The sequence below is a fragment of the Meles meles genome, chromosome 3 (genome assembly GCF_922984935.1).
Source record: "Meles meles chromosome 3, mMelMel3.1 paternal haplotype, whole genome shotgun sequence".
In the NCBI taxonomy this organism is placed as follows: domain Eukaryota; kingdom Metazoa; phylum Chordata; class Mammalia; order Carnivora; family Mustelidae; genus Meles; species Meles meles.
In genome coordinates, this window is record NC_060068.1 from 156,836,094 (window position 1) to 156,853,145 (window position 17,052).

The 17,052-nt window shown below is 45.4% G+C and overlaps 1 protein-coding gene across 7 annotated transcripts in view; it reads right to left on the reverse strand.

Moving 5' to 3' along the window:
* The window catches only part of RAI14 (retinoic acid induced 14), a 138,873-nt gene that overhangs the window by 50,657 nt on the left and 71,164 nt on the right, over positions 1 to 17,052 (reverse strand). For 4 of the 7 annotated variants that reach the window (XM_045998742.1, XM_045998741.1, XM_045998737.1 and 1 more), the window contains exons 1-2: positions 3,903 to 4,046; positions 3,642 to 3,772 (exon numbers count right to left, since the gene is read on the reverse strand). In XM_045998742.1, coding sequence (XP_045854698.1) covers positions 3,642 to 3,772; positions 3,903 to 3,956 — 185 coding nt within the window. In that variant the 5' untranslated portion in view covers positions 3,957 to 4,046. The other 3 variants (XM_045998738.1, XM_045998739.1, XM_045998743.1) reach the window with 2 other exon arrangements.

Sequence of the window (17,052 nt, forward strand, 5' to 3'; positions counted from 1 at the left end):
TAAAAGCAGACTTGTAATTATGAAGGCAAGGGTAGAACTTAGAACTGGTTCTGGAGTTAATTCAGGAAGAGGCAGATCCCGTGAGCCTTGGTTTTACCATTTGCAAAACAGAGAGGGTGATTTTGGTCTAACTGTCGTACTCACTGCTGCCATTAAAAGATAAGAGAATGGGACACCTGGGTGGCTCAGCTGATTAGGCATCTGCCTTTAGCTCAGGTCATGATCTCGGGGTCCTGGATCAAGCCCCACATTGGGCTCTGAGCAGGGAGCCTGCTTCTCCCTCTCCTCCTTGCTTATGCTCTGTCTCTCTCTCTCTCTCAAATAAATGAATAAAATCTTTAAAAAAGATAATAGAATGAAGAACTGATCTGTGCTACGGCAAGGATGAACTCTGAAAACCTTACACTTGGTAAAAACAAAAACAAAAACAAAAACCCCACAGCCAAGGGGTCCAATAGAAGGATTCCATTTATATTAAATCTCCGGAACAGGCAAGTCCACAGAGACAGAAAGCAGATTGGTGGTTGCTAGGGGAAGGGAGGCAGGCTGAGGAGCACCACTGCTTAGGGAGCACAAGGTTTCCTTCTGGGACAATGAAGAATTTCTGGAACTAAAGGTTGATGGTCACGCAACACTGGGAATGCACTTAAAGTCAATGAAATGTGTACTTTAAAATAGTTAAGATGGTAATGTTGATGTTATGTATATTTTCCCACAACAAGAGAGAGAAATTAACTACCTGGCCATCTACTTGACCCATAGTTAACATCTTATTAACAAAAGGTACAAATTTATTAAGGTGATCACAGTTGTGGATAAGCTGCTAACCTAAATTTTCCACCTTCTTTTTCATGAGTATTGTCTTGGACAAAACTATCAGAAACATCTACCTGCCATCTCTCTGGGAGGGGTGTAGGAGACTGTGGGAGCTGGGATCAGCAGGAGCCCAGGGAGCTCGAGTGGGAAAAGAAGCAGACAAGAAGAGTCCAAAACTCTCACGGCAGGTTTGGGAGTGTGGCCTCTGCCGCTGATGCTCAGAAGCCCGGACTCCAAATGGGGCTTCCTGGGGAAAAGGGTAATTAACGCATTCGAGAAATATTTTTTGAGTATCTGTAAGCTGAGCAGGGGGCTAGATGGTGTCACTATAGGGATGAACTACAAGGTAAACAGTCCTTTTGTCAAGGAAATTACAATCTAGACTACAAGAGGGTTATGAACAAAGCATTATGTAAAGTTGAGTAGGCAACTCACACAACAGGATCACTGGCCAACAACTAAAGCCCGCCCCTTATTAGAGGCCCCACCTCCTGCACTAGAATCCACCAGGACCTGGCCCTGGGCCCCACACCCGAGACACAGGCCTCTGCAAAGTTGTTAAGTCAAACTGAGGCTGACGGTGAGGAGCTCAACCTGGGGTTTTGGCGGAGAGGACGAGCCTGGCTCTTAGGGAACCAGACTCCAATCTGAATGAGAACACTTCCCTCTTCCCCTTGCATATCAATGAGCCTGCCCCCCCAAAAACGGAAAGGGTGTCCGGGCTGTGGGATTCAGCGGGTTCCAGGAAGAGGGTTTCATGGACAAAATTTTCAAATGTGAGGCTCAATCTTCTCCTGAAAATTTGCCTTTTATTCTCACTATCTGTCAACCAATCTAGAGTCAATCTCGTCTCTGGATGATGGTGCTCTCTGGTTCAACCGGCATGGGATGCTTTGAAAAATACTGATCCCTGGGCCTCTCCATGGACGAAATGTTTCTGAACATCTGGAGTGCCTGTGGCATCAGTGTGTTTTTAAAGTACCCCATGCGAGTCTCGGACAGGAGCTGCCAGGATTGAGAACCCACTCATTGAGGAGAAGAAAGAAAGGGAACTGGCTTGATCAGGTTCCTACTGGGGGCCATCGCTATAGCTACGAGGTGCCCCTTTCCTAATCTCTTGGACGCGTTCCACCCATGATCATAATGGGCCCTAGAAGCAGCGCTCCACCTTGGAGGGACGAGTGATTAGGACAGAAACCCCAGCTTCCTTACCCCTTGGGTTGGGTAACTCTCAGGCATACCTGGAACCTGGGGTATGAACACTAGTTCTGCAAGGGGCCAGAGAGTCAGTATGCTGGGGTTTGTAAGCCTTAACTCCTCAGACCTGCCTTTGCAGGGCAGAAGCAGCCACGGCCAATGCTACATAATGGATTTGGCTCTACCCCCCCCCACCCCCAAAACTTTATTTACAAAAACAGACTGCGGGTCAGAGGTGGCCAACCCCTCCTCTGAGTCTAAAGAGACTCCCAAAGGTCTTAGCAGGATGGGGTTCCAGCTGCCCATAGCAGGAGCCTGTCAGTAACAAACCACTAGACTCTCAGGCCTTTCCTGTGTGCTCCTGGGAGCGCTGGCTAGAGAAACAGCTCACACTCAAATCTTTATCTCAAAACCTGCTTCTGGAGGCTCCTAACCAAAGTAAGGATCTTGTTTTATATTCAGAACCACCCTAGTGGTTAGATATTATCATCTCCCATTAAAACTGAATAAATTAAGATTCAAAGACTACACAACTCATAAGTGACAAAGTCCAGATTAGAAATCTGCTTAGCTACAAAGTCAATGATCTCTCTACAATATGACCAGGGTAAGGATGGATACAAATAAACACACACACACACACACACACACACACGCACACACACACACCCACCCCTTAATCAAATCTGTAATTCTAATTATGGCAGGCAAGAGTACCACCAACAGGGGTGCCTGGGTGGCTCAGTGGATTAAGCCGCTGCCTTCGGCTCAGGTCATGATCTCAGGGTCCTGGGATAGAGCCCAACATCGGGCTCTCTGCTCCGCAGGGAGCCTGCTTCCTCCTCTCTCTCTGTCTGCCTCTCTGCCTACTTGTGATCTCTCTCTCTGTCAAATAAATAAAATAAAATCTTAAAAAAAAAAAAAAAAGAGTACCACCAACAGCAAAGTATAATGCAAAATTCACACGACTCACGTAATCACTGATCAACATTAAGGAAGGGGTTTTAAAAGAAGTAACAATATAAATAGTAACGCCTGAGGGTTATGAAAAAATTACCCTCTTTTATGCTGTTTCTAATGTAGGACAGAATTCCTTCCCCACGTATCATTTGGTTGCAGTCTGGTTCTATTTCGTCTCTGGTGCAATCTTTGGTAACGCCTAAAAACAAACACAGCCACTGACGGTAAAGCCCCGTCTGCAATCTGGAACTTGAAGAGACAGGAACCAAATGAAAATATCCTCCTGCAGGGGCGCCTGGGTGGCTCAGTGGGTTAAAGCCTCTGCCTTCGGCTCAGGTCATGGACCCCAGGGTCCTGGGATCGAGCCCCGCATCCAGCTCTCTGCTCTGCGGGGAGCCTGTTTCCTCCTCTCTGTCTGCCTGCCTCTCTGCCTACTTGTGATCTCTGTCTGTCAAATGAATAAATAAAAAATCAAAAAAAAAAAAAAAAGAAAAAGAAAATATCCTCCTACACATTTTAACATGAGGGGTAGGAGCGGGAGAGGACAGTCATTTCACAAAGTCTCCTTCAAGGCATTTGTGAAGTTCCCTCATGGATCCCAAGGACGCCAGAGAACACTCTGGAGAAGCCAGAATCGCCATAGTTAGCAACCAATCTTTTGAGCTTACGCGGTCTTGCCCTCGCTGTCGTGCTTGGTGGCACTGGCCCCCTTCTTGCCCAGCAGGGAGGCCACCTTCTCGGGATCTCCATTCTCCACGGCCTGCAGCAGCCGGTCGTCATTCTTGTTCCACTCGTTGGTCTGTGGAGCAAAGGGGAGACGCAGAGCTGGTGAACAACAGCAGCCACAGTCACACTGACCAGCAGGACCCCGGTCCTCCTGGTCCCCACCCTCCGTCACTGAAATCAAAAGCTGTCCCCAAATCGGATACCTTCCCCTTCACTGGGGAGACACTCAAGAAGACCGGTTTCCCAAAGGAAAACATCAACAGTTCAGTGGAACAGCAGCTGGTCAGTAAAGCCTGAAATAAAGTCCCTTCTTCTCAGTGAGGCTGAGAAAATGAAGCCACTGAAAAGACCTCGAGGCAAGTTTACACATTAGCTTGTTTGCAGCTAAACTCTGACAGCTGGCTCCTCGGGATACTGGCCTTTGACCCGGGCCACAGCTCACTGGGCCCACGGTGTTACAGAACCAAACCGGCCCACAGCCCAAGGTTACTCGCGGGTTTATTTACACACAGCTCCTCGCCTGCTTTCATTGCCACTCTTTCTGGCCTGTTCCCTGGGCCTTGACATTTGAGCTGCGTAATGATTTTAAGTAGTTGTCCAGGCTACCAACTCAACAAAGTGTCATCAGAAACAAAACTTCGGGGGCACCTGGGTGGCTCAGTGGGTTAAAATCTCTGCCTTCAGTTCAGGTCATGATCCCAGGGTCCTGGGATCGAGCCCCACATCTGGCTCTCTGCTCAGCGGGAAGCCTGCTTCCTCCTCTCTCTCTCTGCCTGTCTCTCTGCCTACTTGTGATCTCTGTCTGTCAAATAAATAAATAAATAAAATCTTGGGAAAAAAAAACAAAAAACAAAACTTCGGGGCACCTGGGTGGCTCAGTGGGTTAAGCCTCTGCCTTCAGCTCAGGTCATGATCTCAGGGTCCTGGGATTGAGCCCCCTCATCTCTGCTCAATGGGGAGCCTGCTTCCCCCTCTCTCTCTGCCTGCCTCCCTGCCTACTTGTGATCTCTCTCTCTGTCAAATAAATAAATAAAATCTTTTAAAAAAAAGAAAGAAAGAAAAAACAAACAAACAAAAGAAACAAATCTTCTTCCTGAGCAACCTCTTAAACATCCAGCGGCTTGAAGCAAAGCCTCCACCAATGCCAAGCCCAAGCCTCAGACAGAATCATTCTGTGAACCACAGCAACAATAAAGCTTTCAAAGAGTAAAAACCAGTTTTTACTCTTACAAAGGAAAAGAGGAGATCTCCATCCAAGAGCAAATGGGCCTTGAGTAGAAGAAGGCCAAGAATTTTCGCATGTGAAAAGGAAGCAGTGAGCTGCTGAAGCCTTTGGAACAGAGGAGAGAAGAAAATCAGTAACTGAAGAAGAGTCATGGGGAGGTGTAGGAGGTATACAGGATTAATTCAGGGAGATGAGATCCTGGGGCACATCCTGGGGCCGCTGGATCACTCTGCAGGCCGGCCTGCCCTCCCGATCTCTCCTAGCTAAGCCTACTTTCCAGCCCCTCTTGCTGTGGACACCAGCACCCTTAGAGAGATTCCTTCACCCTCCCCAGAACTTTCTGCAGGGCTCTCTTGCTTCCTCGTGACCTCTGAAGATCAAAAACCTCCAAGCATTTCATTTTAAAGGTTTGCCCATGGACCACTGCACGGAAGCCGTCAGAGGAGATACTGGAAATTTAACAGTTAACAAAAAGGAAATTTTACAGGACTACAACCTTCCATGGCCCAAGCAGCACATTCCCAATCTCTTTGCACTGACGTAACTGGGAAACCCAACAGGGCTCCACTTTCTGAGAAAGCAAAGGTAGGTCTACAAGATGTCCCAGACATCCCTCCAACCCCAGTCTTACAGAAAGCCATAGGTCATCGAGGAGTGAAATAGAGGTGCACAAGTTAAGGTAAGGAATCTGTTTCAAGGCTCAGGACTGGGCCCTTCCCATTTCCCAGGACTCCGTCCTCCCCAGAGCCACCACTGAGTGAGAGAACATAGGAATGAGGAGATAGGTTGATATGAAAATCAGAAGTCTGTCCTCTAGGCTGCATGAACTAGAATTCTAGCAGTCTAGATTGATACATCCACGCTGTGATGTTAAGTCGCCCAAAACCTCTCAGTGCCTCAGTTTCCAAGGGCTTCAGACCAGATGACTAATCTGATTCCTCTAAAGCTCAAAATGCTTAATCTATAAATGCCCCCCAACCAAACTTTGCTGGAGATTATTCTAGAACAGTATTGTCTTGGTTCATGGAAATGTTTTATATCTGTACGGGATGAACTAAGCAAGTTATCCTCACCCAGGGAGGATTTTGTTCCTCAGGGGACACGTGGCAATCTGGGCAGACATTTTTGATTGTTGTGACTAGATGCTCCCGGCCTCTACTAGGTGGGGCCAGGGATGCTGCTAAACGTTCCACACAGCATAGGACGGCCCCCCACCCCACCCCAGCAAAGAATTATCGGGCCCAAATGGTCAATATCACATTAACCACATATGGCTACTGAGCAGTGGAAATGTGACTTGTGTATCTAAGGAACTGAATTGATAAGTTTAGACTTCAAGTGCCAGTAGCTGGAGGCTATCGTACAGGACAGCACAGCACAGCTCTACATGACAGTTCTCTAAATATTTTTAATAAGTTAAGAGGGCATCTAGGCCAATGTCATCCACACTTCTGCCACTATCAATACACTCACAGAGACCACGTTAGGTTTTATCTTCAACGATAAATCAGACATCCTACTGCAGAAGAACACAAAACATATACTGCCTCAAGCACAGGCATTTGTTGGTAGAATAGGAAGTTTTACTTAAGAACAAAACGTAGCAAACACCAAGAAAGAGATTGAAGTTTATTTCCCCCAGACAGCATTTGACAAGCCAAAACAAAACAAAACAATTCATCAAAGTATATTCAGGACCAAAGGTTCCTATCTACATTATCCCAAAGCCACATTATTAGTGCTGTCTTTAAATCCTTCCCTAATTTTAACTGACCAAATTAAAACTGGATTGGGAAGATCAAAAGGATATCAAGCCTCAGAGGATATGACCAAAAGTACTTAAGCAAAGAAAGGCCACATGAAAGGATTTTCCTTTTCAGTGCTGCTAAGGCACTCAACGTGGTTAAAGAAAAATCTGGTTCTACGGATTCCCTAAAATTAGTTGCATGTGGATATTTAGGGAGTTCAGTTTCTAGAGGGCACAGCAAGACAGATGCCCCTCCCCCCCCACACCACTGGAGGACGAGGTCAATGGCACATCCCTTGAGATCTAAAATACTTCTCTTTTATCTAGTTTCTCCTCATTGCAGGCCAAAAGCTACTTGTCTGTTAGAGCAGATGAGGTGGACAGAACACAGCTACCTACACACAAAGATTTAATAAATAATCCACACCACTATTCAACCTGTCTGTGCTACAGATGGGGTTCATGGTACGCGGCAGGAAGGAAACGGATGGGTGCTATACATATTGGCCTTAGAGTCTGAGCCAAAAGAACAGTTCAAAACAAACGAGGAAGGCAGGAGAGCAAACCTGAGGAAGAACTGGGGGAGAACATAGACCACTGGATGGGAAATGAGAAAGAAGTAGGAGTTTACTGTTAAAATTCTCCCAAGTATGCTAAAAGTGGAGGCAAAAAGGATCCCAACGTGTCCTCTAACCCTCCAACCTCTCTCTAACCCTCTCTCTAATCTCTAAATCCAGATTCTGAAATGACATTACCCAGACTGTCAGCCAGCACTCACAAGGAGGTGATGTTATCATGACTGAGCTCTCCAGTCCTGGGCCAGGCGAGCGGTGATACTTGCAAGCATTCTGATATGCACGGGCTGTACCATGTTTATTCCAGAAAGCATGGCTTTCAAGGTGCTATCACCTTCCTCTCCTAAAACCATCCGTGGAGATCATCCCTGTATTTTCTCCCATAAAACCATTCTACCCAGTGCTGCATTCCACACCAGAAATTCCATGGCCATCCATAAGATGAGATAAAACAGATGTTTAATAAATACTTTTAATGTCCGTGCTCTGTGAGAATCCAGAAGCAAATTCTTCTCTTCCCTCTACTCCCCTGCTGAGTGGTACTAAACTGAAACCAAGCATCAAAAGTTATCTTGGTCAATCTACTGTCTCACAGGAGGGCTGGCCAGAGTACGGTTGTGATATTGTGATATGAGAATTATAGATTTGGTTCTGTCCCTGGTTCCTAGCACTGGAGCTTCTAAAATCCATGAATTTGCCAAGTGAAAGGGGCGAAGTATATCTTTTGTTATTCTTAATAAGCCCCCTTACGTGAGCTAATGGTATTAGGGACTGGAAGCCCCTAAATAGTTTCAAGATGGGGACTGGTTGGCGGGAGAATCAGCCATGTTATTAGAGGGTTAGAATTCTGAGCCCTAACTCCACCTCCAGGTTAGAGACTGAGTCAACCAGCAATGGCCAATGACTTAATCCATTATGACTATAAAATGGAACCTCCATAAAGACTTAACCCACTCTGAAGCCATAGGGTTGAACTTCGAGATTGGGGAACACATGGGTGCACTGGGAGGAGAATGACACTGAAGAGGGAGTAGAAGCGTTGCATGAACGCTCCCACACACACATCCCCTATCTTGCCCTGTGCATTTCTTCCATCTGGCTGTTCCTGATTTGTATTCTTATAATAAGCTTAGTAATACTAAGCAAAGTGCCTAAGTTCTGTGAGCCGGTTCCACAAATGATCAAACCTGAGGAGTGGGCTGTAGGAACAACCCTCCCACACACTGCCACCGACTTTATAGCTAGTTGTTCAGATGTCCAGTTGGCCTGGGACTTGCAAATGGTATTTGAAGTGGGAGCAATTTTGTGGGACTGAGCCCCTTAACTGTGGGGTCTGATGATACCATGAGGTCATTAGTGTCAGAACTGAAGTGCACCACTGGGACACCTTGTTGGTGCTGAAAGAGTTGGAGGATTGGTTGTGGGCACAGAGAAAACCATTTGGTGTCAGAAGCAGATCATGATAGGTGACGTTGGAAATTTTGCCATCACAACCCAACGTAATTGATTCATACTCTAGAATCCTGGCAGGCTTCTAGAGCCCATCGCCATACAAATATCCCATTCCCCCTCACCACTTCCAAAGGAAATCCCCTCCTCTAATTGGTACTCCCTCTCATAGAACTGCTTAGCTCTGCCTCCATCCACACTGGGTTCCCCGTCCCCTCAGAATGGTGCTGTCAACCTGCAAGCGGGTTCATCCCACATCTACAAAAAATAAGCTTGAGAAAAAACAGCAAACATCAGATGCTATCCTATTTAATAAAGTTAAACGTTTTATGAGACTTTTGATTATGTATACATCCTGGGTGGTGACATAAAATCTTCATTTTTACTGGGGACTCCCAAGAAAAAACATCGGATGCCAGCCACTGCTTTAGAAGGCTCTGTCATCCCATCTGCCTATGAAAAGGCTTCCTTCTAAAGCCTACCCCGAGCCCTGCAGGCTCTTCAAACCTTAGGTGGTAGCCTCTGCCTGCTTCTCTCCTCCATGGTGTCTCAGAGGGCTGCCTACTCAGCTGCCTAAAGCCCACAGTCCAGACTCAGTGAAATATTGTGTCCTGGCCTTTGTTCCAGAGCTCAGTGCACGCTTGTTTTTGTTTCCCTGTCTTCGGCTCCCTGAAGGCACTGACAACAGCCTTTATTTCTTGCCCCTCTGGTGCCTAACACATGCTCAGTACCTGTTGCTGATTTTAGCCGGAGTACCCTCCTCTTGCTTAACCTAAATCTCTCTTGTCTTAGCAATTTTTTTTTTGCAGTTATTAAACTTTCATTCTTTTGCAAACAACTATTTAATCATGTTTTGGGGTTTATTTTTAATAGGCTCGATAAATCCAACTCCCTTAACTTTTCTACTCCCTTAAATATTCTAAAGCCAATTGTCCAATATTTTAATTATAGGTACACTTTCTCCGAGCCTCTTCATGACTGCGAGCCAGGTCTTATCAATTCATCAGGGTGAACCCACTGTCTTCCAGTCACGAGAATCACCTATGCCTCATCCTGGAGACTCTGATCCCCGAGATCTCAGTCAGCGCCCTGAACTCAGGTTCAAGTGTGCTCTTTGATTCTTAGTCCAAGCCTGGAGACAAGTGGAAATTATGCAAAGGCTACCCACAGAAGCATGAAGGAAGGGGGTGGAAGACGAAAAGAATTCTTTACTTTCTCCTTGTAGGACTAAATATTTTGTCTCTCACAAAATCTTAATGCATACTATGCTTTCCCTGAGAGTCGCACATACAACTTGTGTCTAAGATGTGCAGGAGAATTTTAACAAAGGCATTACTCATACCAGGCAGAAATGAAAAATAATCAAATGTCCAATAACAGAAGGAACATTACAACCTATCGAGCAACGGAAGGAACAAAGTACAGCAGCACACAACAGGGACAGAGAAAAAAACAAGATGGCTGAAAGAGCACGACACAGAACACTATAGTCCGCTACATGGAGACGTGGGTGAAAACAGGGAAGACAGAGCCCTCTGGTTAGGGATAGCGTGCTTGGAGGGTAAAGGGATGAAGAAAAGCAAGGACGAGGCTGCCTTAAGAGTCAGAATAGGGGCTGGAAGGGAGGCCATCTGAGGAGGGAAGGACACCTGGGAGTATCCTAGGGTCCTGTGCTCTAGCTTGTGACCTGGTTAGTGGTTCCACAGAGGTTCACTTGTTAAATGCTACATTCTCGTTTCATGTACTTATCTCTATATGTGATTTATTTCACTCACGTGCACATGCGTGCATGTGCACTGTTTAGAAAGAAGGCTTGCGGTTCACTTTCTGGTCAAATCAACAGAGCGCCAAGAGCCTCTGGACAGTTCGTGTTCTACACGCACTGTCTCCTCGTGTCTAAAAATGAAGGCAGCAGCCTGGAGCCAAAATCTGCTTCTGGAAGAGGTCTCCCCGATCCCTTTGAGAATCTGCTCAAATTACGGGCTCTTCTCAGAATAAGGCACAAACACGCCAGAGCTCGCACACAATTCATAAGGGTCTCTGGCTTAAACCCTTAATCCCTAGTCCATCCATAAGCGAAAGCCAAGAGCTGCTGGTGTAGAATGAGAGACCGCTTCGAGGTTAGTGCTTTTGAGCCAGAATCCCAGCTCCCCACCTCCCACCTAAGTGATCCTGAGTAGGTTATGGGCATTTCTTTATCTGCAAAATGGGAGGATATCGCTTCCTTGCAAATTATCCCGAGAATTAAATGTAATGTACATGAAGGGCCTGGCACACACTAGGCACTCCAAAAATGGTGACTATTATTATTGAAATAGATCTTCTGCGCTGTTTCTTCATGATTTATGCTCTATGAATCTTTTAATATTTACAGCTTAGAACTGATGGTCCATTACCCTTTCAGAAGCAGGTAATGCCTTCGAGCAAATTTAAATTTGTAAATTTTCTACTGCAGTTCCTAAAAATAACATTTTAAAGGGCCCTAGAGAAAACATTTGCAGACATGAAATTAACTATCTTATTGAACATGGCTCAGCTTTCCAGGAGACTGTTTAAACAGATGCTGGTTCAACAGAGCACATTTAGGCCACATTTGCAAGTTCAGGAAGCCATATGTTATGCTCCGGAGACATGTGTAATGTGTCAGCTATGAAGGGCAGCACGTGGGAAAGGCAGACCTTACCTTCAGTGTAAGCTCCAAACATTCCTGCTAATTTATCACAAATGAGATTTTCAATGGCTGGCCTCTAAGTTTCCTATTCATCAAATCATTTCCAAATGACACTACTTGCTTACAAGTTTTCCCTTGAAGCTCGGCCTTTGGAAAGCCTTGCCTGCCTCCTGCAAGGGTAGCAGACACCATGTCGACCACGTGATGAATGCTGGGGCTTTGGCGACTGGCAATGTCTGCTGTCGGCCAGACATGGCATCACCTTCTTTTATTTCGGTTTAATCATTAGGAAGTGAAAAACCAGTGGAAACTCACTGGTCACAGACATCTGGCTAGTAGGCAAGTTTGAGTTTGGAATAGGTCAACCCAACCAAAATAATCCCGGGGCACAGAGCAATCTAAGAAGAGAAAGAGTTTCTTTGACTTTCTGTAGGAAAGACACTAAAACCCTAATCATCACCAATTAGCACAGCTCCTGTTGTATGGCTATGCTTTGGGAGCCATCTGGACGAGCTTATTTGAGAGATTATCTCTGGAAATGATGCATTTCGCCCTCTAGTTTACGAAATACAGACTATTTTGCCAATATAATCAGGAGGATGAAAGTTACACAAAGTAGACCGTGTTTTCACTAGAAAGTTTTCAGATTAGTACCATCCAGAGGGAAAAAAGGAAGAAGAAGAAAAAGAAGAAAAAGAGCACACCTTCATATTTTAGGACAGAGGACAAGAAAGCAAGCCACAGGCCCAAATGATATTTTCTCATCAACTGTATAGAAAATTCCATTGCTGCTAACATTCATTCATTCACCCAACAACTATTTTGTACTTTCTAAATAGTTGGCATAGTCCTTCCTGAATTTTCCATGTAGATAAAGTAAAGCAATGTGAGAAATATGCCAACAAGACAAAACAGAATATGAAAATGATAAAGTGAGCCATGCCATGAATCACAACAAAAGAAGGGAGGGTCAATTTCACGTAGGCAGATAGGGAAGGTTTTTTTAACTGGATAATGAACTATGCCTTGCAATGGGTAATATTTAGGTTAATGGAGAGAAGATTAGACATAATGATTGAAAAATACAAAAGATATTCAGTAAACAGTGAGTTGATCCAAGAGAGGCCTTGGAATCAATGGAACAGCAAGAAAATTTCCAGTCCATCATGACATAAACACTGGACCATTTCACAGAGCCCAGCAGTTTCATAGAGAACTTTCCAATCATGTTAATTACTTCAGACCAATACTTATGAAGAAGAAGTTCATTTAAAATGGGTTGGCCGTCTCCTCACACCTCTACTTTAGATTATTCACACACACAGATCACACGTCTCTGTCACCCACCCTGAAATCCATCCCCTTTCCCTTAATGGACTGCGTCAGTGATTCCTGAGGTCTTTCCACACAAATACTAAATTCTGTGTCTTGAACATAATGCATAATTCTAAGCACCGCCATCCAGAAGCAGGCTGGTCTCTCTGCCCCACCCCTTCACCGGGTACCCTACTCCCATTTCCCACTGTCCCTAGCTCTCCCTAGCCACCCAGACCAGATTAATTCCCCTAGTTAGGCTCGTTCATGCTTCTCTTCCACAGCACTCAGTAGAACTGTAATTAAGTAGTATTTCTGAAGTATCTTTAGAGGTCTGCAGACCGCCCCACTGGACCAAGAGTTCCAGGGCATGGCCAATGGCCAGCATCTGTCTTGTTCACCACTAAACCCCTGGCGTCCTGCCCACCCCACCGCCTGCCAGATGGTAAGGGCTCAATTCAGAGCTGTTTGTTGAACAGCTTTGTTTTCCCCCTATTTCTTAGGAGCCACTATAGATTAAACCCTTCTCCACTGATGCCCTTGTCCCAGTCTACAAAGGTACCGGAAGTCTCCATAATCCTATCAGATTCGTTTCTTTGACTACACTGACCAATGTTAAAATGTTATATTTAAAAATCATGTCGCACGCTGTGAATTGTGTAAGACTGATGAATCACAGACCTGTACCCCTGAAACAAATAATACATTATCTGTTAATAAAAAAAAAAAAAAATCATGCCACAAGAGGTAAAAGCAGTCTCATGGGGGCGGAGGTAAGTCTGGGAATAGACTTTACCTTTACCCTTTACCCTTCAGTAAATCAAATCACCTTTACCCTTCAGGAGGAAAAAAATGATCCTAATCAAGTCAACAGAGCTGAAGCACTCATTTCTGTGGTGTTTGGGGGACTGCGAGAGGCCAGAAACTCCGGGAAGTCCCAGGCAGAGAAAGATGGGTATGCAGTAACCTCAGCTCTAAAGGAGTTCACAACTTTTTTTTGTTTGTTTTTAAACAATTTTATTAATTTGAGAGAGACCAAGAGAGTATGAGCAGGGGATGGAGGAGTGGAGGGGAGAGAGGGAGAGGGAGAAGGACACTCCCTGCTGAGCAGGGAGCCCAACACAGGGCTTAATCTCAGGACCCTGAGATCATGACCTGAGCCAAAGGCAGAAGGCAGATGCTTCACCGATTGAGCCACTCAGGCACCCCAGGAATTCACAACTTCTGAGGCCAGAAACACATCCAGTAAGTACTTACATTATTGCTTGTCAATGCTGAATCAGTGCTGGGAACTAAGTCCTAGGGAGGATACTAATACTACTGAAAAAGAGCAAAAAATGTATAGCCCTGGGAACTGTACTACATTATAATGTAAACAGTAATCCTATGAGGTAGGTACCATTAGCACATTTTACAGATGAGGAAACTGAGGCACAGAGAGGCAAAGAGACATTTACAGTTACCTAATATCCAGTATAGCTGGTTCTCTTGGGAAGAGAAAACTAAAGCCATTAAGTCGAAAGGAAGATGAGGGAACTTCTTAGGATGAGCAAGATTTCAGTATTTATAGTCTGAGACAAGCAAACGAGTCAGAGGATGCAGAATGAGGAAAATAAAGGGGTGAGGAGTGGAACTGAGGATTCAACCGGGCAGAAGACTGATCTTCGTACACAAGTCATGGTCTGCCTCCAGAGGAAGAGGACGACAAGCAGAGGTGCGGTGGGAGAAGAAGTCCATTTGTTTTCTGGCTTCTGTTTTCTTAGGGAACCAAGAGGTGAAGTGTGCAGGGTCCATGGTGGGCTACAAAGCTGGAACGATGTTTCCAATAGCTTTGCGGGGGGAGGGGTATTGAATGAGAAAGGAAACTCACTTGAAATAAATAAAGGGGTTTTCAAGCAGTCCTGGAAGTCCAGCCAAGACTGGGAATGGCAACTCCGTGTATAAACCAATTGGTACTGTTGTGTGATTTTTCCCTGGAAGCCCTGGGAAGGACAGGAACAAGGGGTGGTTAGCTTGATGACTGAAAACTGGGAAGAGGGATGAAGCAGACGTTCCAGGATCAAGAGCGCAGGGGGTGCCAATGAGCAGATATTTAAAGTGACCGTGGGATCAGGGATAAGAATGAGGACTAGGAGTCACGAGGTTGGAGAGCGAATGGGTCGCACCTTTTAAATGGCTTCATGTGATTTGCTGAGTTTCTGCTATGTGCCCCTCCCTTCCAGGGGCCATAAGGAACGGATTTAAGTCATTATAATCACGTACACTGGGTTGAATCCTGTCCTCACACAATGTTCATGCCCTCCCTGAACTTCAGAGTAGAGCCTTACTTTGAAATAGGCTCTTTGCACATGTAATCAAGTTAAGATGAGGTCATTGTGGGTTAGGGCGGGACCCAAGTCTGGTGAAAGGTGTTTTTCTAAGGAGAGAGATGAAGACAGGGAGGAGACAGGGAGGAAGGTCAAGTAATGCCAGAGACACAGAGTTTGGTGCCATCAAGCAAGGACTGCTGGAGACCACCAGAGGCTAAAGAGGCAAGGAAGGCGTCTTCTCAGAGACTTTAGTGGGCGTTCGGCCCTGCTGCCACCTTGATTTTGGGCTTCCAGCCTCCATTTAAATGACAAGAAAACTGAAGTCCAGAAAACAGAAGAATTTCACCCAAATTTACAAGGCCAGAAAGTAAAAGAGTCAAAATTCAAAGCCCAGACCTTCGGTGCCCTTTCTACTTCAGTGCTGCCCCTCGCCCCCACCCCTGACCCCACTCCTCCAGATGCCCATCACGCGGAGCAGGGCCAGGCAGAACACACTTCACAGTGTGGTGGGCTGCATGGGCCAGAGGGCAAGACCACAGTCTTGTGACACTGCGACCAGGAACTCTGGGCTCTGAGTCCCTTGTAAATGCAGGAACCACCCCTAAAGCAGACATTATTAGACATGAAATCTGTAGTCCTACAAAAGCATTTAAAGGAGGATTATTTACTTTGGAAGCATGTTCATAGAAAGGCCTCCTTGAACAGTAAGCTCTTTCGTGATTTTAATAGAGTTTATTATATAATCATATATAATACAGGCCTAGGTGTATTATATAATCACATATAGGACAGGTATAGGTGTGCATATATTATACACACACACACACATAAAAGGGATTTGATTGACGAAAAGAAATACTCACTGCTTAAATGGCAGTACGTGTGTAACAATGACCATCTCAAGGCCAGAGCAACAGGATGCTTGGAGACATGTGTGGCTAGAATTCAAGGAAACATCGTAAGTACTTTTTGCATGTTTTTGAGCTTGATGCGCAGCCACAACCCCGGAGCTTTGCTCTTTACCCAAGTGGAACCAGACAAATTTCACAGATGAAATGATTTCATTCACAAAGTCTTAAGTCAAATGCTTAGATGCACTTCAGGTATCTGAACGGTCAGGGTAGAGGATCGGGGTGATCTCTGGCCCTGATCATGCCCGGGTGTCATGTCTACATGGCCACACATCAGACTCCCCCAGGTCTCTTTGAAAAAATACGAATATGAACTTCAAAAGTGCTCTGTGGGATTCAGCCAGAATTACTCTCCCTGTGACAACAATGAAGATGACAAACCAGCCTGATACTAACCAAGCTGGTATCTGTTAAAATGCTGAACTAGACAAGACAGTGAATCAACAGTCCCATCTTTCTGCATGTACACTCTTAATAAACATCCACGGGCAATCAAGATGCCCCCCTGCAGAGAGAAACGTCAAAATGCCCTCCTGCAGAGAGAAACAGGCCTGAACCAAGCTCCCGGCACCCTCCTTCAGATGAGCCCCTCAGCTCAATGCCCCTGCCTCAGTTAGCGGTGCGGGCACCCAAGCCAGAGGGCCCCTCTTCTCTCCCTCCACCTCTCCAGTCCATCAACTGCTACAGCTGCCCCCCTGGTTCCCTTGCACTGACCTGCTTTCCATTCCTATGCCCAATGCCTTCACTCCATCTGCTTCACTTCAATACCCTTTGGGTTCAGATACTCCATACAGATACTCCATACAGGTACAGAACACCAGAAGAGAGGTTCTGACATTAATCCTTGTTTATCAGAGACACTTCAGTAGCCTTCCCCTCCCCCCACCTTTCCTTTAGGGCTCTTTATAAACCATTGCAGAAGATTATCCCACTGTTGAGATGATCCCACAGATGTCAGGTTAACAGAAAGTACTGAATCAAAGTCTGAGAGCAGGAGTGAAGTCAGGTCACCACCAAAAAAGTTCCCAGCAGAATACTATAAAAAGAAAATGAGCCCTTTTTAGTAGCCTTGAATTCTTTACATTTCAGTTTAGGAACATTAGCTATTGGTGTTTTTAATAAAACATTTTTCTTTCTAATTATAGGTATTAA